This window comes from Scyliorhinus canicula, chromosome 12 (genome assembly GCF_902713615.1).
Source record: "Scyliorhinus canicula chromosome 12, sScyCan1.1, whole genome shotgun sequence".
In the NCBI taxonomy this organism is placed as follows: Eukaryota; Metazoa; Chordata; class Chondrichthyes; order Carcharhiniformes; family Scyliorhinidae; genus Scyliorhinus; species Scyliorhinus canicula.
Genome location: NC_052157.1, coordinates 41178235 through 41201543, shown reverse-complemented (window position 1 = coordinate 41201543; position 23309 = coordinate 41178235). Strand labels below are relative to the sequence as shown.

Genomic DNA, 23309 nt, shown 5'->3' with positions numbered 1-23309 from the left:
AAATTAGCTTAATTATTCCTCCTGTTTAACTCAACAACAATTTATATAGCACTTTTAATAGGGTAAACATCCCATGGCACTTCAGAATGGTATTATCAAACAAAATTTGATACCAAGCCACAAGGAAATATTAGGAGAGATGACCAAAAGCTTGGTCAAAATGCTGTGTTTATGGAGCTTCTTATACAAGGAGGAAGAGGTTAGAATCATAGAATCCCTACAGTACAGAAGGAGCCCATCGAATCTGACTGACCCTCTGAAAGAGCACTCTACCGAGATCCAATCCCCCGTCCTATCCCTGTAACCCCACCTAATCTTTGGACACTAAGGGGCAATTTAGCATGGTCAATCCACCTAACCTGTGCATCTTTAGACTGTGGGAGAAAACCAGAGCACCCAGAGGAAACTGACACAGGCACAGGGGGAACATGAAAACTCCACACAGTCACCCAAGGTCAGAATTAAACCTGGGTTCCTGGCGCTGTGAGGCAGCAATGCCAACCACTGTGCCACCGAATTCCATAACTTAGTCCCAGTCAGCTGAAAGCAAGGCCGCTAATAGGGAAATTAGTAACATCGGGCAAAGGGGCCAGAATTGGTGGACTGCAGAACTCTCAGAGGTTTGTTGGGTTGGAGGGGATTAGAGAAATATGGAGGGGTGAGGGCTGTAGAGAGATTTGAAAGTGGGTGATAATTTTAAAGTGGAGGTGTTGCTAGACTGGGGAACTATCTTAGGTCGGCAAGCACAGAATAGCGTTTGTTCTTGTGTTCTCTCCATGATCATCAATTTACTCACTTGGACGAAAAGTTTGACTGGAAGGAAGGTGGAAAAGATGCCAATGAGCAGAAGAGATGGAACAGGTGCAGAAAAGGGAGCTGATGCCAAAACACAAGGATAGTAATGGTTCTACATTGGTTTTGCTCATGTATACTCAAGAGCATGATTAGAATTATAGAATTTACAGTGCAGAAGGAGGCCATTCAGCCCATCGAGTCTGCACCGGCTCTTGGAAAGAGCACCCTACCCAAGGTCAACAACTCCACCCTATCCCCATAACCCAGTAACTCCACCCAACACTAAGGGCAATTTTGGACTCTAAGGGCAATTTATCATGGCCAATCCACCTAACCTGCACATCTTTGGACTGTGGGAGGAAACCAGAGCACCCGGAGGAAACCCACGCACACACGGGGAGGATGTGCAGACTCCGCACAGACAGTGACCCAAGCCAGAATCGAACCTGGGACCCTGGAGCTGTGAAGCGATTGTGCTATCCACAATGCTACCGTGCTGTGACATTGAGCTGAACATTTATTATATCCATTTACGCCAAAGCTCCATTACTCCCTGAGATAATTGGAGCAGTGGGTAAATTGCTGAGGTTAATTAGAGGTCAGCAAATTGCTTGAAGGTTTTAGGTTGCAGATTAGAACAATCATGTGTTTCCAATTCTGGGCAGACATAATCCTGGAGGTTTGACCACATGACTTTCTGCCTTCAACCATCCCCATTCTCCCACCATTGGTCACCCAACATGTCCATCCTTGTGCAGCATAGAAAGCGAATGGAATCCTTCATTAACCTATTGAATGATTCTTGTCTGAGAGTGAAACAATCTTGTTTTCTCATATGTCCAATATTTTTACAACAACAGTGGTAAACAAAAGCATTCAACGCATTTTTAAAGAAACACATTATTGAATGCAGCAGTGTTTTTCTCTCCTGATTGCCAATTCCTGGAAACTCCAGGGGAATCCGGGAGAGTTGCCAACCCTAAGAACCAAGAATGTCTTTCATTTTGTTTGCAAATTGTGAGTCTGCGGCAAAGTGTGACATTATGGGGATAACTGATCTCAATGTCACAAATCACCAGTGAAATCTAGACCCACAGCAATGCAGTCGACTCTGAACTGCCCTCTGAAACGGCCTAGCAAGCCATTGAGTTGTACCAAACTGCTATAGATACCAGGTGGACTGCAGCAGCCCTAGAAGGCAGCACATACCAACTTCTCAAAGGCACTGAGGATTGGCAATAAATGCTGTTCTCTCCAGCGATGCACACGTTCCATGAAGTAGTTTTTAACAATAGCTCACAAAACAGGTGGGTGTGATGGTGGAAACGGGAAGGGTTGAAGAGTTTAGGATGAAGCGTAACATAAACGTTTATTACCCCCCACCATCAATGCACTGTGGCAGTAGTGTGTAGCACCTGCAATGCACTGCAGCAACTCAACAAGGCTCCTTCGACAGCACCTTGTAAGCCCGTGGCCTCTATCACCTGGAAGGATAAGGGTGGCTGACACATGGGAACCCCCTCACTGGCAAGTTCCCCGCCAAACAACTCACCATCCTGACTTGAAACTGTAAACTATAGCCATTCCTTCACTGTCACCGGGTCAAAATCCTAGAACTCCCCACTCCACTCTCCACACTTGGGCAACACAGTAGCACAGGGGTTAATAATAATAATCTCTTATTTCACAAGTAGGATTCAATGAAGTTATTGTGAAAAGCTCCTACTCGCCACATTCCGGCGCTTGTTCGGGGAGGCCTGTACGGGAATTGAATCCACGCTGCTGGTCTTGTTCTGCATTACAGGCCAGCTGTTTAGCCCACTGTGCTAAACCAGCCCCTAGCACGGTTGCTTCACAGCGCCAGGGTCCCAGGTTCGATTCCTGGCTTGGGTCACTGTCTGTGCGGAGTCTGCACATTCTCCCTGTGTCTTTGGGGGGAGAATAGCATAGATGTATTTAAGGTGAAGCTAGTACCTGATGGAGAAAAGAATAAAAGAATATGTTGATCTATAAAATAGAATGGAAGGGGGCAGCATGGTGGCGCAGTGGTTAGCATTGCTGCCTCATGGCACCGAGGTCCCAGGTTCGATCCCGGATCTGGGTCACTGTCCATGTGGAGTTTGCACATTCTCCCCATGTTCACATGGGTTTAGCCTCCACAACCCAAAAGATGTAGGGTGATCATTGCTCGGCACAACATCGAGGGCCGAAGGGCCTGTTCTGTGCTGTACTGTTCTATGTTCTATGTGCAGGTTAGGTAGATTAGCAATGTTAAATTGCCCCTTAATTGGAAAAATTAATTGGGTACTCTAAATTTATTTTAAAAAAGAATGGAAGGAGATTCATGTGGATCAGAAGCCTGAGTATAGACTATTTAAGCTGAATGGTCTACTTTTAAAAATTCTGTATTCAAAATTAGTAATATGTGAGTATGTGATCCTGTTCTAATTATTCAAGTGGCTGTTTCATAGAAGGGGCTCCAGGTAAGGTGCTTGCTTGCCAGGCACACACATTGAGATTACCGTATGCTCGGAGATTGTCAGCAAAATTCCCTGACAATAATGCCTGTTTGGAAAATGTGCTCTGTAAGGTAAATCTTCAGATTCAATGCCCAAAAGAATATTTCAATATCAATTTCAGCAACAGTAAACGTTCAGAATGTTGAGAGAGTAGTTCCCATCTCATTTGTTGCTACTGTATAACTTTAATGATATTAAGAGACCTATTACATACAGTAGGCTGCAGCATTCGTTTAGGGATCCATTCACATTTCTCAGTTGGAGGTTATGGGTTCAATTGATCTCTCCGTGGGACTCCTCGAATACGAGCTCGCCCGCTAGTGGATGGAGGCCCGCCAGCTGTGGCTTGTAAATTCACCCTTTGAAAGTTGGCACAGACAGGGACTGGCATTTCCGTAGCCCCAATTGGGATCTTTGAGTTGTAAGCTGCGTTGCGTCTTAACTTAATGTTAACTGATTAAATGTTATTCAACTTACCTTCTCGGACCTCCTGAGCTTTTACAACTGTTTAAATGGATAAAGATTGCAGAACGCATTGGCACAGATGGATCTGGGTGCCCTGGTATGTGAATCACAAGGCTAGTCGGTTTGTACAACAAGGAAGACAAAAGGAATGTTGGCGTTAATTGCAAGGGGAACAGATATATAATATGAAAGTTTTACTGAAGCTATACAGGGCCTTGGTGAGGCCACAGGGGCTGTTTAGCACAGGGCTAAATCGCTGGCTTTGAAAGCAGGCCAGCAGCACGGTTCGATTCCCGTAACAGCCTCCCCTAACAGGCGCCGGAATGTGGCGACTAGGGGTTTTCACAGTAACTTAATTTGAAGCTACTCGTGACAATAAGCGATTTTCATTTCATTTCATTTCATTTCATTGTGGAGTTGTGGTGGTATGATTTGCATAGCTGTCTGCCATTGGTGCAGAACACCGGCTTACCATTGGCCCTGGACGGTCATGTGCCTCTCGACCGATTGGTTGAGACCAGTCATGTGACGGCTCTCCGATTGGTCGAGAGGCTGAGTTAACCACGCCTCCATACCGAGGTATAAATAGTCAGAACGCCCGGCGGTCGTCCATGTATTGTAGTCGACCGCAGGGCTAAATTCTAGCTTATTAAAGCCTAACTTTTGTACAGCAACTCGTCTCTCGTGCAATTGATGGCTCATCAATTTAATAAGCTAGATTTTTGAAGATGGAGTTCCGGATCAAGTCCGAATGCCTCCGCATCAGCCCGCAAACTCAGAACTCTGCAGAAATTTTTCAACATTGGCTGGCATGTCTTGAAGGATACCTGGAGTCTGCAACCAGCCCCCCCACCATGGCACAGAAGCTTCACGTCCTCCACTCCAGCGTGGGCATAGCAGCCTACGCGATGATCAAGGAGGAGAAAGATTACGATGCCGCCATGCTGAATAGACAATTCCTTAAACCAGTCAACAGAGTATTCGCCCGACATCTGCTGGCCACCAGACAACAGCTCCCCGGTGAGTCATTAGACCAATTTTACCAGGCCCTCGCTATCCTGGGGAGGAATTGCTCTTGCCTCCCAGTTTCAGCTACGGAGCACATGGAACTGCTGATCAGAGATGCTTACGTGGCTGGGATGCAGTCCCCCGCTATCCGCCAGCGGATGCTGGAGAAAGACGACCTCAGCTTAACTGAGGCACGGACTCTCTCCACCTCCCTGGAGGTCGCCGATCAAAACGCCCGCGCCTATGTCCCCAGCCACGTTGCATCCTGGGCCTCCTGGCACGCTTCCCCACCGCCATCCGCCGCTCCCGACCTCCCTCAGGCCTGCGCCGCGGGATGCCCCAACAAGTCCACGGGGCCCCGCTGCTATTTTTGTGGGTTCGCGAAACACCCTCGCCCACACTGCCCAGCCCGCTCCGCCCTCTGTAAGAGCTGCGGGAAGAAGGGCCACTTCTCCACTGTCTGCCAGGCCAAAACAGTCGCTGCGGTTCCACGCAGCGACCAGGGATCCCCCCCTCCGGGCCCTTGCTGGCCCCTCCTGGACGCTGCGCAACTCTCTCTTCCCCCCCCCCCTGCCCCCGGGCCCCTGCGCCCGGCCTGCGTGCCTCTTGCTCTCCTCCGGGCCCTCCCGGTCCCCTCCTGGACGCCGCGCAACTCTCTCCCCCCCGCCCCCTGGCTCCTGCGCCCGGCCTGCGCGCCTCTCTCTCTCCTCCGGTCCCCTCCAGCGCACCGCTCTACTCTCCACTCGCCCCCCCCGGGTTCCCGCGCCTGGCCTGCGCGCCTCTCTGCCCCCGCTCCAACAGGCCCGCCGGCACCGCTAACCCCACCCCCAGCAACCACGAGGGCCCCACGGGCGCCGCCATATTGGGGCGCCGACCCCACGTGCGGGTCCTGGCGCCGCCATCTTGGGCCCCGACTCCACGTGCGGGTCCTGGGCGCCGCCATCTTGGGGCCCCGACTCCACGTGCGGATCCTGGGCACCACCTTCCGGGACTGGCACGCAAGGTTCTTCCAGCATCTACTCGGACGACGACGACGAATATGGATTTTCTCCGCGGCTCGCGGCCATTCAGCTCGACCAGTCACGTCCACGCACGCTCGTCAAAACGACAACGCTGATCTACCTCAATGGCCACGAGATGGGCTGCCTGCTGGACTCCGGGAGCACGGAACGCTTTGTTCACCCTGCCACGGTAAGACGCTGCGCGCTCCCTGTCCATTCTGTAAAACACAAAATCGGGTTAGGCTCAGGTTCGCACTCCGTCCGCATCACCTTGTGCTGCATTGCGGACCTCACGGTCCAAGGGAAGGTTTTTAAAAATTATAATCTCCTTGTCCTCCCTGACCTTTGCGCACCGGCACTCCTAGGACTGGACTTCCAGTGCAACCTGCAGAGCTTGACCTTCCAATTCGGCGGACCTATACCCCCCCTCACTGTCTGCAGCCTCGCGTCCCTCAAAGTGGACCCCCCTCCTTGTTTGCTAATCTCACCCCCGATTGCAAACATGTTGCGACACGGAGCAGACGGTACAGCGCCCAGGACCGGTCCTTCATCAGGTCCGAGGTCCAGAGGCTGCTGACGGAAGGGGTCATTGAGGGCAGCAACAGTCCCGGCCAACCCAAGTGCTGGTGGTCCGGACTGGGGAGAAAAACCAGATGGTCATCGACTATAGCCAGACCATCAACCGGTTTACGCAACTGGACGCGTATCCTCTCCCCTGTATTTCTGCCATGGTAAACGATATCGCGAAATACAAGGTCTTCTCCACTGTGGACCTTAAGTCCGCTTACCACCAGCTCCCCCTCCGCACGAGTGACCGTAAATACACCGCGTTTGAGGCAGATGGGTGCCTCTACCACTTCCTTAGGGTTCCATTTGGTGTCACAAATGGGGTCTCGGTCTTCCAACGGGAGATGGACCTAATGGTCGACAAGTACGGATTACGGGCTACCTTCCCGTATCTTGATAATGTCACCATCTGCGGCCACGATCAGCAGGACCATGACGCCAACCTCCAGAAATTCCTCCAAACCGCAAAACTCCTTAACCTCACATACAATAAGGATAAGTGCGTGTTTAGCACCGACCGTCTAGCCATCCTCGGCTACGTAGTGCGTAAAGGAGTGATAGGCCTCGACCCCGAACTGATGGAACTCCGTCTCCCCAATACCCTCAAATCCCTCAAACGCTGCCTGGGGTTCTTCGCATACTACGCCCAATGGGTTCCCAATTACGCCGACAAGGCCCGTCCCCTCATTCAAACCACGACCTTCCCGCCGTCGACAGAGGCCTGCCAGGCCTTTAGCCACATCAAAGCGGATATCGCAAAGGCCACGGTGTGCGCCATCGACGAGTCCCTCCCCTTCCAGGTCGAGAGTGACGCATCAGAAGTAGCTCTGGCGGCCACCCTGAACTAAGCGAGCAGACCCATGGCCTTCTTCTCCAGAACCCTCCAGGCTTCCGAACTCCGCCACCCCTCTGTGGAAAAGGAAGCCCAGGCCATAGTCGAAGCGGTGCGACATTGGAGGCACTATTTGGCCGGCAGGAGGTTTACCCTCCTCACAGACCAACGGTCAGTAGCCTTCATGTTTGATAATGCACAAAGGGGCAAGATTAAGAAAGACAAGATCTTACGGTGGCGGATCGAGTTGTCCACGTACAACTATGAGATCTTGTATCGTCCTGGGAAGCTCAATGAGCCTCCTGATGCCCTGCCCCGCGGTACCTGCGCCAGCGCGCAGATAGACCGCCTCCGCTCCCTCCACGCGGACCTCTGCCATCCAGGGGTGACCCGTCTCTACCATTTCATTAAGGCCCGCAACCTGCCTTTCTCCATCGCGGAAGTCAGGGCAGTAACCCGTGACTGCCACATCTGCGCAGAGTGCAAACCGCACTTCTACCGCCCCGAGCGCGCACACCTTTTTTTTTGTTTTTGTTTTTATAAATTCAGATTACCCAATTATTTTTTCCAATTAAGGGGCAATTTAGCGTGGCCAATCTACCTTCTCTGCACATTTTTGGGTTGTGGGGGCGAAACCCACGCAGACACGGGGAGAATGTGCAAACTCCACACGGACAGTGACTCAGAGCCGGGATCGAACCTGGGACCTCAGCACCGTGAGGAGGTTGTGCTAACCAGTAGGCCACCGTGCTGCCCTCGAGCGCACACACCTGATCAAAGCATCCCGCCCCTTCGAACGTCTCAGCATTGACTTCAAGGGGCCCCTTCCCTCTAACAACCGCAACATTTACTTCCTGGCGGTAATCGACGAATTTTCCCGCTTCCCCTTCGCCATTCCCTGCCCCGACATGACCACATCGACCGTCATTAAGGCCCTCCTCTCCACCTTCTCCCTGTTCGGCTACCCCACATACATACACAGCGATCGGGGGTCCTCCTTTATGAGCGACGAGCTGCGTCAATTCCTGCTCAACAGGGGCATTGCCTCTAGCAGGACGACCAGCTATAACCCCCGGGGTAACAGACAGGTCGAGCGGGAGAATGGTACCATCTGGAAGACCATACTACTGGTCATCCGGTCCAGAGATCTCCCTATTTCCCGATGGCAAGAGGTGATCCCCGATGCCCTACATTCTATCCGCTCACTCCTCTGTACCGCAACAAATCAGACACCTCATGAACGTCTTCTTGTCTTCCCCAGGAAGTCGTCCTCCGGATCCCCTCTCCCGACGTGGCTGGCTGCCCCCGGACCCATCTTGCTCCGGAAGCATGTGCGGGTGCACAAGTCCAACCCGTTGGTGGAGCAAGTCCAGTTACTCCACGCTAACCCGCAGTATGCGTATGTGGAGTACCCCGACGGTTGGCAGGACACGGTCTCCCTCCGGGACCAGGCACCCGCCGACGTGCGGCCTTCCCCCCCCTTCACCACAGACCCCCACCCTGTTTTTGTCCCCCCAGCGCCCCACCCAGGTCACCCCTTCCCCATCCATGGCGTCTCCACAGCCAGCTCGGGTGACGGAGACTGTTCAAGGACCATCGCTCCAGGACGTCAGCGGAACCACCACCATCGGCTGAACCGACGTCACCTACTCCACTGCGGCGGTCTGCCAGAACGTCACGGGCCACGAAAAGACTGATCGAATTGATTTAAATTTCAATAGCTCCATGGACTTTGTTGGGACTTTGTGTACTATTGCTAATTGTCTGGGCCAGTGGGAAGCCAAAAATGTAATAAAAGAAAAGGAGAGAAATGTTTTGTTCTCCCGGCTGTTACTCATACCACCAGTTCTCTTCCCCCCCCCCTCCCCCTCATTGATCCCCCCCCTCCCGGCTTCTTTCTCCGCAAGGGGTGAATGTGGTGGTATGATTTGCATAGCTGTCTGCCATTGGTGCAGAACACCGGCTTACCATTGGCCCTGGTCGGTCATGTGCCTCTCGCCCGATTGGTTGAGACCAGCCATGTGACGGCTCTCCGATTGGTCGAGAGGCTGAGTTAACCACGCCTCCATACCGAGGTATAAATAGTCAGAACGCCCGGCGGTCATCCATTTATTGTAGTCGACCGCAGGGCTAAGTTCTAGCTTATTAAAGCCTAACTTTTGTACAGAAACTCGTCTCTCATGCAATTGATGGCTCATCAGGAGTACTGTGCACAGTCTTGGTCTCCTTATTTGCAAAAGGGTATGATTATGTGAGAAGCAGTTCAGAGAAAGTTCACTCAACTCATTCCTGGGATGAAGAGTTTACCTTCTGAAGAAAGGTTGACCATGTTGGGCCTGTACCCATTGGAGATTAGAAGAATGAGAGGTAAACTTACTGAAACATGGGATTCTGAGGGATTTGGATACAGTAGATACCGGGGGATGTTTCTACTCATGTGTGAGATTAGAACTAGGGGACAGAGTTTAAGAAGAAGAGGTCTGCCATTTAAGTCAATGATCAGAAGTACATTTTTCCTGTCACGGGTTGTTTGCATGTCGAATTCTCTTCCTCAGAGAGCAGTGGAGACTTTATTCAAGATAATTTATTCAAGGCAGAGTTACGTAGATTTTTGAGAGACAAGCGAATCAAGGATTTTGGCGGATGGGGAGGGGGAGGGGGAGGGGGGGCGCAGAATGAAAGTGAAATACAGACCACAACCAGGTCAGCCATGATCTCTTTGAATGGTGGTGTTGACTCGAAAGGCCAAATGGACTACTCCTGTTCCTAAGTCCCATATTCAACCAGCATCAATGGACAGATTAACTCATCATTTATCTCATTGGCGTTTGTAGGAGCTTGCTAAACATAAATTGATTACCTGGTTTTCCCACATAAATCAGTGTGTTTTCTTCAAAAATACTTAATTGGCTGTATGTGCAGTCTCTTTGGTTGTGTATGGCGCTAGATAAATGCTAGTCCATTGCATTAACCTAAAACAACAAGGGGCGAGATTCTCCGAGATCCCAGCGTGCCATTCGCTGCCGGCGAGATTCTCTGTTCTCGCTGCTGTCAATGGGATTTCCCATTGAAGCCACCTCATGTTGCTGGGAAACCCTGAGGTAGGGGGTGTTGCCGCGGGACCAGAGAATCTCTCCTCCAGCAAACAACCAGAGAATTGTCTCCCAAACCATTTAGAGTAGTTTTGCTTACCCCTCATCCACCACCAGTATATTTTGTGAAATATGTGGAACGAGCTGACAACAGAAATAGTCCCTCACTCCAGGTGAGAACTTTGAAAATCTGCTCCTTGAAAGCTTTGTTTATGTACTGTGGTCTTTACCTACTTGAAAATTTTTTCAGGGAAAATGAGTTTCATTAAAATGAGTTTCACACACAATTTTTAGTTGAACAGAAAGCTCTTGGACTGATTATACAGCATGAGTGTTTGTATTTGAGATGCTTATTTTGCTGATTGGAGTAATTTGATTGTTTTACTGAGACAATATTGCCTACGAGACAAGGCAATGTGTGTTGCAAACTATCTCTGCACTGGGAAAGCAACTATATTGTCAACTGGTCATTCCAAAAATTGCCACATTTAAAAACAAATGTATTTTTTTACAAACATGTATCAAAACACGTTACAACAAATAAACACCCCGGGAAACATATTCCCCAGCAATCAACTATATAGTCCGTACAATATTTTTTCACATTTTCATCTTTGTTTAGACTTTTTCCTGTGGTGAAAATAAATGTGCAGCAACATGAAGATCTGGAAAGTCGTTCTTCGAAGTCGTATGCTAAGACAGGAAGAGATAAAAACTTGTCAATGAAAGGTTAGTACCAGAAAATATTCCACACCTGTTTTGTCTCTCCCTATACTATGCTTTTATTTTATTGGATTGTATAGTTTCACTGCTAGTTGTATCTTGAATTATGCACATGTGTCTGTGTGTTCCGATTCCCCTATTGATCTCAAAATCATATTATAGAAATCATAGAATTTACAGAAGGAGGCCTTTCGGCCCATTGAGTCTGCACTGGCCTTTGGAAGGAGCACCCCACTTCAGCCCATAGCTCCACCCTATCCCCGGAACGCAGTAACACCACCGTACCTTTTTCGACACTAAAGACAATTTAGCATGGCCAATCCACCTAACCTGCACATCTTTGGTCTGTGGGAGCAAACCAGAGCACCCGGAGGAGACTCACGCAGACACGTTGATAACGTGCAGACTCACGGTGCTGAGATCCCAGGTTCGATCCTGGCTCTGGGTCACTGTCTGTGTGGAGTTTGCACATTCTCCCCATGGTTGCGTGGGTTTCGCCCCCACAACCCAAAAAAGATGTGCAGGATTGGTGGATTGGCCTTGCTAAATTGCCCCTTAATTGGAAAAAATCAATTGGGTAATCTAAATTCATTTAAAAAAAGAAAGATAACGTGCAGACTCAGACAGTGACCCAAGCCGGGAATCGGACCTGGGACCCTGGCGCTGGGAAGCAATAGTGCTAACCAGAGTGCTACCATGTCGCCCATATCCTGGGGAATTGACCAGAAACTAAACTGGACTAGCCATATAAATATTGTGGCTACAAAGCAAGTCAGGAGTTCAGAATCCTGTGGTGAATATCTCACCTGACCCTCAAAGCCTCGCCACCACCTACAAGGCACAAGTCAGGAGTGCGATGGAATACTCTCCACTTGCCTGGTTGTGCGCAGCCCCCACCACACTCAAGAAGCTCAACACCATCCAGGACAAAGCCCCCGTTGGATTGGCACCCCTTCCGCAAACGTTCATCCCTTCCCCGACCAATAGAACTGTGGCCGCCGTGTGTATCATCTTCAAGATGCACTGCAGGAACTCAAGATCCTTCGACAGGCCCACAGTCATCCAGAACAGAGGTGCCCAAGACGTCAATCGGCAGTTGACCGGTCGATCGGGAAGTACTTCCCAGTGGACCACATCAAGTTAACTCCCACCGTTCACGGGATGTGCAGCACTGCAAGTCATGCAAATTCTCCTGATGTGCACAGTCACAGGCGGAAAACCTTCGCATATACAGATTCAGCTCACCCACAGTTCGTACATCCTGCGTGCATTTTCTCCATGGAAAAGATGAGGATAAACTTTAAATGTCATGACAATTCTATAGCACCTCAATATATAGAAGTTACTGGTCTACTGATACAATAGAATCTAAATTATACCCGTGTGTTGAATGCAGAATGCAGTTGGCACATATTTAGAATACTTTGACTGTTAACGGGTTGCCGACAAGCTAGACATTAGCCATGCAGCTTTGACCTCAAATTTTGCCAGGCTGCTTGGTCTTCACGATCTCACTTGAACCAGGTTCAAAGGAATAGAGGGCAACTCTTATTTGTAAGAATGGAAAATCCAACCTTGCGCATGTTGGTCGTCGTGAAGGAAAATAGCAACAAAATGCTTGTTTTACTCAAAACTGGATACTCCTAGGAGATGCTACACCAGAATGCTGACAGCCTCATTGGTTTTTGGCATGTTTTATTGTGGTATTACAGGTCAGCGACAGAAGTGTGGTCTTTTAATTTGGAGCCAGCTGTAAGTTAATAACTGACTCTGGGGTCTCAACATCCAAAATAATTTTTCCCCCAGCCCATTTTTTTCATTAAGCTAGCAATTTTGAGTTGTGACACAGAGGTTTAATGCCCAAGAAGGTACAAAAATGAAGCCTGCATTCTCCAAACGTTATGCTCTCCTGCGCAAATACCAAAATAAGCTGCACACCTTTTAACGTTCATGTCACTTTACACCAAAGTTTAAATTAATAACACAAGGGGAATCCTTCTCAGTAGAGCCAAAGCGCTAATTTTCAAAATGCAACGACAGATACTAAAATAAAATGTAAAAAGCCGTGGACAGAACTCTTGAGAATAACCACATTGACTGTCATTTCCTAGGCCGGCACTCACTGTGGTCCAGGGCTTTAGCAAATACAGTCCCCCGCACAGCCCCCCCCCCCCCCCCCCCCCAAATAAAACCCGGTGCCCTGTTACCCCCAAACCAAACCAAAAACCAGGGGATCTCACCCAGAGCGGGAGGGGGGAGGGGTGCAGCTTACTCACCAAGGCCTGTCTTATCAGATGACTTCTTGTGCCCACCTGAGCCTCGTTTCCCTGGCTAAATCAGTGAGAGGAGCCAGGGCCGGGGGAGGTGGGGAGCAGCGCACTGGGAATTGGATTCCAAAACCCATGGGGGGGGATGGGGGGTTCTTCTTGCTGACCCTGGGGATGAAGCGGCCTCCCTGCCCCTTCAAGCGCCGGGTCTCACTCACCCTCACTCACCACAAGCGCCCAGTACAATCCCTCCGGGACACTGACTGACACTCGGCTGTCTCCACACAAACCGGGGGTGAGCCCCAAGCTGTCGACATTTATGTTTCTCTCTCCACCCCGTCGACCACCCCCCATTGCTGACTTGCCCTCTCTGTCGGACCCGTGGACACTTCTAAACTTGGCCGCCATTCTCAATGTAGAAGATGGTAGTGGCCTTTAGCCGTTTCTCCCACGATGGTGACGACTGCGGTGTGAGAAACCGCTCCGTGACCCTCCCGACTCCTGCCAATGACAAACCCGTGGATCACGACCCGCACTTTGAAAACCCTGATCCACAGCACATACTGTCCTCACTTATTTGCATTTATGGCTATCAAAAAGGTTGATCTCAAGTCTGGGATACGATGCAACAGATGCATGGGAACACCACCACCTGACAAGTTCCCCTTCAAGTCACTCACCATCCTGACTTGGAAATATATTGCCATTCCTTCACTGTCGATGGGTCAAAATGGTGGAATTCACTCCGTAACAACACTGTGGCTATACCTACACATTTTTAAAAATTTTTTTACAGGATGCGGGCATTGCTGGCTGTGCCAGCATTTATTGCCCTCTCCTAGTTGCCTTTCAGAAGGTGGTGGTGAGCTGCCTTCTTGAGCCCCTGCAATGCCTGAGGTGTAGTTACATCCACAGTGCTGTTAGGAAGGGAGTTCCTGGATTCTGATCCAGCGACAGTGAAGGAAAGGTGATATATTTCCAAGTAAGGGTGGTGAGTGAGTTGGAATGGAGCCTCCAGGTGGTGGTGTTCCCAGGTATCTGCTGCTCTTGTCCTTCTTGATGGTAGTGGTCGTGGGTTTGGAAGATGCTGCTTAAGGATCTTTGGTGAGTTACTGCAGTGCATCTTGTAGATGATACACACAGCTGGTACACCATAGAATGCAGCGGTTGGAAAGGCAGCTCAGCGAAGTTCTCCCCGTCTCTGCATGGGTTTCCTCCAGGTGCTCCAGTTTCCTCCCACAGTCCAAAGATGTGCAGGTTAGGTGGATTGGCCATTCTAAATTGCCCTTAGTGTCCAAAAAGATTAGGTGGGGTTATTGGGTTACAGGTTAGGGTGGAGGCGTGGGCTTAAGTAGGGTGCTCTTTCCAAGGGCCGGTGCAGACCCAATGGGCCGAATGGCTTCCTTCAGCACTGTAAATTCTATGATTCAATTTCACTCATGCTACAGGAGCAAAGCACTTGGCAGTGGACATGGAAGGAAATCTTGACCAAAACTACATCCCCCTCACCCGTGACCTACCCCTTCCCCTACCGTTACTAGCTGCCTGAGCAACAATGTTAGCTGACCTGTGAGTGACAGTGCATTTCGCAATGAGGTCAGTACAGTGAGAATCCAGCTGGTGCAAAGGGTGCAGACTCTCTGCTCACCTTAAAGATCTCAAAATTAAGCTAGTTTGATTTTTGATAGGGAGCAGAGATTGCATCATATGGAAGATCATGGGATGACTTGGTTTCCGTCACCTGAGAAGGGTCGGAGAGGAAGTTTTTTTAGTGTTATCAGCTGAGGTTTTTTTCTTTTTTTATGATTCTCCCATTGCACTAATGAGAAGAGCTGGAAAGTGTCTCATGAATGTTGTTATAACCTGCACGAGACTTACGAGGTTTGGAGCAATAATTAGTCTCTCTGTGAGCCTCATGGAATACGAGCTCCCCCGCTGAGGGGCGGGGTGCCCATCGACAGTCTAATAGACTTTGATATAAAGGTCAGCTAGACTTGGAACAGACACCTCAGACCCAGCTGGGATCTGAAGCGTATTGTACATATTATTACTTTGCAATAAAACTAGTTTCTGTTTATCCACTCGCCTCAGACCCGTCTGTGGTCACTAAAATAAAGCTCGAGTCGCCAAGAATGTGGGGGAGGGGGGCAGGCTTGATGGATCATCTGGCCTTTTCCTTCCTGCCAGTTTCAGATGTTGATACATAAAGCACTTGAAGATAAAAATGACAAAGAACAACTCTGCCAGAGGCGATTAAACTTGCGTTCTTCATGGGAGGCACTTAGTTAAGCCTCATTTGTGGGCTAGATTCTTGGCCAATTTAAGGCGATCATTATCTGATTGGATTCGTGAAACCAAACACAGTCTGGTTAATAAACTGTAACAAGCAACAAGTTCCAATTTGCATTTTGCCTTTATCCAACAATGGAGTGCATTGACACTGGTTAGTTTATTTTGTTTTTTAGAAGGCACAGTTTATTCGTTCTGCTGGATATTGCACTAGGACATGGGAATTAATTCCAGGTTTGGATGCCTTCCAGTTCATCGTTGCTGGTCTCTGCCAGTCCCTAAGATCAGCATGTTTAAACTTTTTGTCACACACAAAAAACACACTTTATTGTTTCTGAGGACCATGACAATTCCATTTTTGTTTACAAGTGGACATTTTCCCTTGTGAAACTGAAAAGGCTAATGACGCAGCAAGTGTCTTAAAATTGGCACAGGCTGAGAAGCCAGCTGACCTTTCCCCCGTGTCACTGCCTAGGTTTCTGGAAATGTGCTTGTGCTGTAAGCTGGGACTGTGGTAAAATGTCGGGCTGCGATACTGACAACAAATCGTTTTCAGCATCCAAATGGATTTTCTTCATCAATCCACAACTATACAGAAAGCCAAATGCTGCTCGGAAAAAAAACCCAGTGAATGGGTTAGCCCTGTAGGCAATAGTCTTAATGAAACCCATTAAATAGACATGGCCACCCAGGAAGCTAAACCTCCCAGGGCTCAAAAACTTGGCTGTGTAAAACAATACAGGTCATTTAATTTCCGGTGATTGCAAAATGCTCTCATTGACTTGAAATGCGATACAAAATGTAAATTTTTAAAAACACGTACGATGGGGCATTTTGATGAAATATGCTTATGTGAAGGGACCTATTTCACGGGTAGGTTTACTGCTTTTGTACAGGCATTGTGCCATTGAAATTGTAAATATTCAGATCCTTTTCACACTTTAATGTTTCAATTATATGAAACTAATTGCAGATGAAGGAGACCATGCAATTATTTTGTTTCCCCTCCTGCCCATGAGACAAAGAGTTTGCACTTGTCGAGGGCCTTTCACAACCTCAGAATATTCCAAAGCACTCTCCAACCAATGAAGTAATTTTGAAGTGTAGTCACTGTTATAATGTAAACAGCGCAGCCAATAAGCACTGAGCAATCTCCCACAAATAGCGATGTGATGACGACCAGATAATTTTGTTTGTGATGTTATTGAAGGATAAACATTGGCCAGAATACCGGGGTAACTGGGGCAGCACGGTGGCACAGTTGTTAGCTGCCTCATGGCACCATGGACCCGGGTTCGATCCCGGCCCCGGGTCACACCCGGAGTTTGCACATTCTCCCTGTGTCTGCGTGGGTCTCTCTCTCACCCCCCACCCCCCCCCCCCGCCCCCCCCCCCCCCCCCCCCCAAATTGCCCATTAATTTAAAAAAAATGAATTGGGCACTTTAAATTTATAAAAATAAAGGATACCAGGGTAACACCCTGCTCTTCTTCAAAAGTGTGACATGGGATCTTTTACACTCACCCAAATGGTCTGATGGGGCATCCAATTAATCCTCATCTGAAAGACAGCATCGTTGACAGAGCAGTGCTTCCCTGGTACTGCGTTGTAGTGCCCTTTGCTCAAGTTCTGGAGGGGGACTTGAACCCAAAACCTCGTGACTCTTGAGGCAAGAGTACTGCCAACTGAGCCAGAGCTCTAGCAATCAGACCCCCAGGATTGTCACGTGTGAAGAAATTTACTTTTCTGGACATTGCTGTCAGCAGCACCAAGGAGAAAAGTCACGTGGGGCATTATAAAGAATACCATAGATTGCAGTGGATAAGTCAAGATGTTGCTTAAGACAACTCAATTTTGCTGTGACAAAATGCATGTTTAGGCTTTTTAGAAACATAATCCCTTGAATCAGAAGGAGACCATTCAACCCATCGAGTCTGCACCGACCCTCTGAAAGAACTCCCTACCTAGGCCCACTCCCCACTCTATCCCCGTAACCCCACCCAACCTACACATCTTTGGACACTAGGCGGTAAGTTAGCATGAACAATCCACCCAACCTGCATATCCTTGGACTGTGGGAGGAAACTGGGCAACCTGGAGAAAACAAACGTAGAGAGGGGGAGAAAGTCACCCAAGGACGGAACTTAACTCGGGTACTGGGGCTGTGAGGCAACAGCACTGACCACTGTGCTACCATGCCACCACATTCTTGGTGTATAAGCCAATACCTTGTTCTCAGCTAATAAATATATATTGAGTGCGAAACTCGCATTAGGAGTTGGGCTCAGCTTTTCCGCTCAAAAATATATATTTAGGGCTGTACTCACCTAATATGTCATGAAAGTAGGCAATAAGGACCTTGGGCGGGATTGTTCAACCCTGGGTTCTAAACTTGACTATCCCAACACTCTCCCGGCCAGCCCTCCCTCATTTCATCCTTTGTTAACTTGTGCTTATCGAAAACTCTGTTGCCCGTATCCTAACTTGCAGCAATTCCCCTTCCCCGATCGCTCCTTCACCTGCACCATGCTGCTGATCTACATTTGGCTCTGTTCTGCCAATGTTTCACCTCCAAAATCCTCGTTCTTGTTTTCAAACCCCTCCATGGTCTCACGCCTACTACCTCTGTAACCTCCTCCAGTTCCATATAACTGGGATATCTGAGCTGCTTCAACCCTGGCCCCTTGCGCATTCCCATTTTTCAGCACCCTGTCATTATGCACCTTGATATGCTTCACTATGTTATGCATAGTGACGTGGCAGCCATCAGAGCCCCGCCAAGTAATCTATTTAGGAGCTGAAAAATTATATTGATACCTTCACCGGAACAACACTAGGTATTGTTGCTCTGTCAATATGGTTGCCTTTCTTAATCCTAATTATGTATATACTTTCAGAGTCGCCAGGTATCTCTCGATACCACCACAAGGTTCAACCCGAATACCGATCAAAGAGCCAATACACCAGTTAGTTAGTTCAAAGTCAATACTATTTATTTACACACACAGTAAGATCTACTCATGCACAACAGTACTACAAACTAAACTATTTCTAACGCTAACGCCTATACTTAACTTCGGGTGCCCACTTAGTCAGAGGAACAATGGCCGTTGTTCGGATCTGAGGCTGTTGGGTTCGAAGAGATACAGGAGAACAGCTAAAGTCGTCCGTCTAGCAGTGAGCGTTGACCTTGAACTTGCTTCTGGTGATGCTGGTGGATGGGTCTCTCCGCTTGAGAGCCAAATCCAAGAGAGCTAATCTCTCGTGGGGGTTCCTTCTTATACTTGGAGGGGCTTTGCGCACTTTTAAGCGGGCCTTAAACTCCGCCCCAATTAATTGGGCAGCTTCTCGATCATTGTTATCGATCTTAACCAATAAGGAGCGGGTGCCCTGATGGCTGGGCGTGTCTTATGTGGCCGTTGTGTCTTTCGGTTGGGGTACTGGTGCGGGATGTCTGCGACAGTATCAACTACTTGAGTGTTAGTCCTTTGTTTCTCGGAGATGGGCCATCAATATGCTAATCGACCCAGAGTTTCAATTCCGTCTGGTAACTGCTTCCCAAATATACATTCAGTCTCTGTGCCTGCTTGCTGACTAGCATTGTCCACATTTCCCTACATTCTCTGTGAGCGTCCATTTTGTGTTCTGGAAGTGGCCATCCCAGATGGCTACAGTATACCTGCACCACATGGACTGCAGCGGTTCAAGAAGCCAGCTCACCACCATCTTGTAACAAGGCAATTAGGGATGGGTGATAAATGCTGCCAGTGAAGCCCACATCCCCGAGAATGAATGGCAAAAAGTCATCATTGTATGAAACCCCAAAATCTACCATCGGTGTTTCATCCCTTGCCTCCTGGTGACATGTTCCTTATCTGGTCAGGGAGCCTGGTAACTGAAGAGGAAAAAGTCTCCCTGTTGCCAATTTTGACAAAAAACTGGAAAGATGTAGAAGATGGATTTGTGGTAATGTCGTCCAAAGGTGCAGTCGAATACTGTGGGGACTTGGGTTCAAATCCCACCAATCAATCAATCAATAAATCTGGAAGACAAAGCGAGTTTCAATAATAGTGATCATGAAACTATCATTGATTGTCATAAAAAACAATCTCGAGGGGGGGGGGGTTTGGTTGGGGTCTCATATGGGGTCTCAGGTGGGGGAGGTCTGTTGGATGGGTCCATGGGGGTTTCTGGGGGGGGGGGGGGGGGAAATCTGATGGAGGTCTCTGGTTGGGAGGTTTGATGGGGGTCTCTGGTGGAGGGCTGGGGGTAGGGTTGGGTGGGCAGGATTTGCATTGTAGGTGGGCGGGGTGTCCTCTGATGGACTTTGGGGCACCAATGTTTAAACATTTACTGCTTTGGCCCACCACGTCTGGGCCACACTGGCAAATACTTGCACGAATCCTCGCCAGGGGAATCCTGGCATTGTGCACTGAAACATTATGGAGGCAAAGAGAATCTGATGTCCAGTCCGTTAACAGGATGTAAACGTATTTAAATGACGTGGAACAAAACTCAATGCCGTCGTCAATGGGGGTCCGGTGCCGATCCTGTTTTTTTTTCCCAACACGAGATTCTCTGCCGCATTGGGAACTCCTCAACTGGCAGCAGGTGACGGAGAATCCAGTTCAATTTGTCAAACCAAGGAAGCATTCTAAGTTGTGCTTGTCCTCGGGAATGGCTTTATACCACTCCGGAATGGCTCTATACCATTAAAACCTTTGTTTTCCGCCTCAACTCTTTGCTGCTTCTTTCCAACTGCTCATTCAGCGTACAGATGTTGATGGTAGATTCCAGCAATTAATCTTTCTCGCAAAGAAGCTGCTTGCAGACAACATCACTATGGATCCCATACACACAGCGATCTCTCACAAGTTCGTCAATGACTGTGCCAAATGCGTATTTCTTTGCAAGGGTTTTTTTTAGAGTCACCATGTATGATTGAATAGAATCCATATCATGAAGTAGGAGGCCATTCAGCCTGTTGAGACTGCACCGACACTCCGAAAGAGCACTCTACCTCGGTCCACTTCCTCGCCCTATCCCAGTTACCCTGTACCTTGATTATGGCCAATCCACCTAACCTGCATATCTTTGAACACTAAGGGGCAATTTTTCATCAGGTTTTCTGGTTGGTAGCATTGAACACGTATCTATCCAGTATGATGTTCTTTACTTGCGTACATTTATACTCAAACTTTATAGCAATATCCTTCTTCTCCTCCATTTGATGAACAAAAGACTAAAATTTCTCAAAAACTCTAAATTTAGGAGTGTGTGCCTGTATCTTTGATTTGGCTCCCACTACAGTAGATGCACCACTCTTTTTTCAAATTTGCCCAGTTGTCTGCACCAGTTTTGTCCAAACACGAGCGGGTTTATATGGCCAAGTCCTTGTGCCATTCTGCCAACTCCTGATACCACGTAGAAGCACTGGGTTACAATAACTGGTGACCAGGAACAAACAATAATAAAGGTTTATTGATGAGGCTGAGCAGCCCTTATATGCTGTGTGTCTGCCCCCACCCAGGGGAGAACTCCTGGACTAGACACCTTTTGTACCCGCGTCATCCCAGCGTCCACACACCTACCTGGTCTCCGCTCAACAAGGAATGACTGGCCCCTTTAATTCTCCAAATGTCTTTGCATGTGTGTTCAGCTTGCCTACATAGCATTAGTTAATAAAAGGTTGTTTTGATTTAGTTTGAATGTTTAACTTGTTATAACTTGTTTCCCTGTGTGCAAAGAGAGACACACCCGACTAAAAATTACATTGTGTAATGTTGAGAATCCCGTGTTTTGTTCCTTAAAAAGTGATGTTCACCCAGGTATAATGATAGTGGCGAGTGCGTGCCTTCTCAATGTTACCATGATTTATAATTTGACCAGGAAAGAGTAGGAGGATGAACTCTCACAGAGTGTGGTATAGTGCAATCATATCACATCAACAACAAAATAAATTGAAGACGCCCAGGCCCTCAACAGTCATCCTCTTAAATTTCCATTGGGCCTGTCTGCTGCAATTCTAATTGGAAATAAAAGAGCCCAGCATGATCATTTCCAAACACACATTATCATTGTAAAGCAGTGATCGGCAACCTTGGCTAGTAAGTAGGCCACATGACTGGCCCTCCTTCATCTCGGTGGGCCAAGATTGTTCACTGACCATGAAAATGAAATGAAAATCGCTTATTGTCACAAGTAGGCTTCAAATGAAGTTACTGTGAAAAGACCCTATGAATAAGATTAAATACATTTAATACACACCGAATATTTCAAAACAATTTCAGAAAATGCTTAATCATTTATATATTAATAGTACTATCACTAACTTGAAATGGTAAAAACAAAATACATATTTTACGCTTTGGGTGCAGAGGGAGTGCATGGCTGTCACAGTCAATGTTGTGAGCAATCAGCACGCCCCTCACTTCACTTGCCCACGCTTTACGTGCGAATCACTTCAGTCAGACTGGTTGGAAAAAGCTACATGGACGGAATGAGCAGAATGTGGCAGCCCTGCATGTGGGCATCGGTCAACAAAATGTCTCGTGGGCCCCGCTCAGGACCCAGATGGGCAGCAGATGTGGTCCCCGGGAGGCAGGTTGAAGACTCTGCTGCCCAGCTCATTTACAGTGAGTGCATTTCTATAACTGCCCCTTCGGGTTAGGAGCTCAATGCTAGGATCAGTGCCTGTTTGTTTTCTCTGTTTACAGATTTGTTAAAAGAATTTCCAATTTGAATTAATTAACCAATTAATAAATAACCAATGCCTGGCTGGAGTTAATTTAGATGTGACCGGAGGGTCATTGAATGAATAATTACACAGCAATTAACTGCTACTCCTGTCTGCTGCATGCATTAAATTGTTCTGATCTGATTTTATCCAATCATATGCCGTTAGCATGCTTCACAGAAACAGTTGATGGTTGAGGCACAGACGACTACTTGTAGAGGGTATCTTGAAGCTTTTGAGCTAATTGGCTGTTGTTTGCGTTTGCATTTCATGGGTCTGAAGGGTTTTAACGAACTGCTTTTGCCACTGTTGCACCACTAGTTGATAACACCTGAAGCAGAGCACCAAGATTTAGTGGTATCAGCCACCTGAGACTATATGCAAGTTTATGCTCCATGGTTTCATTTTCATATGTTACTCCCGAGGATCAGCTGCATGTTCCCATGAACCCAAAACTGCACCCCTGAGTAGGACATTACCTTGGTGCATCCCACCTGTTTTCTCCATTGAGGACCTGTCCTATTCCAATGTCATTAATATGGAAAGGGATAGTTAGAAATCCAAATCAAGTAATGATGCTTCAACCATTCAGCACCTTCCTCACCTCAAAGATAAAACTTTTTTTCAAAATATCAGACATTTGTCACAAGATTGCGCCATTAGTTATAGCACATGTGAAAGTAATTGTTTCCCTGTGGAGTTCAATTGCTAGAGCTCCTTTAACACGTTAAGTGCAATTCACAAAATGATGGATACTCGGAGAAAATGGACCACATTTTTGGGTGCTAAACAGGTTCTTCATCTTCCAATATAGTGGTTAGGAAGCGCAAGTCCATAACAAGCCAGGGTGCATCACCACGTCAACCCCCTCTACTGCCATATTGGAAAAGATGGTCATGTGGCGCCCACGTTTGTAACAGTTGTTTATGTATCCAGTTAAGGAGCCTAATTTTATCTGAGGCCCCCACTACAAGATTGGTTAGCCTTGAGAATTCAGAAAAGGTTGCATTTATATA

At 48.0% G+C, this 23309-nt stretch overlaps 1 protein-coding gene across 11 annotated transcripts in view; it reads left to right on the top strand.

Annotated features, from left to right (window-relative positions):
- sema4ba (sema domain, immunoglobulin domain (Ig), transmembrane domain (TM) and short cytoplasmic domain, (semaphorin) 4Ba) overlaps positions 1-23309 on the top strand; it is a 636623-nt gene that overhangs the window by 378918 nt on the left and 234396 nt on the right. For 10 of the 11 annotated variants that reach the window (XM_038813267.1, XM_038813268.1, XM_038813279.1 and 7 more), the window contains one exon: positions 10902-11008. The exons of the other annotated variant lie outside the window; for it this stretch is intronic. Coding sequence is in view for 2 of the 10 variants with exons in the window: in XM_038813279.1 (XP_038669207.1) it covers positions 11002-11008 (7 nt within the window). In the remaining 8 variants the exon portion in view is untranslated. The remainder of the gene's footprint in view (positions 1-10901; positions 11009-23309) is intronic. 11 annotated transcript variants of the gene reach the window in all.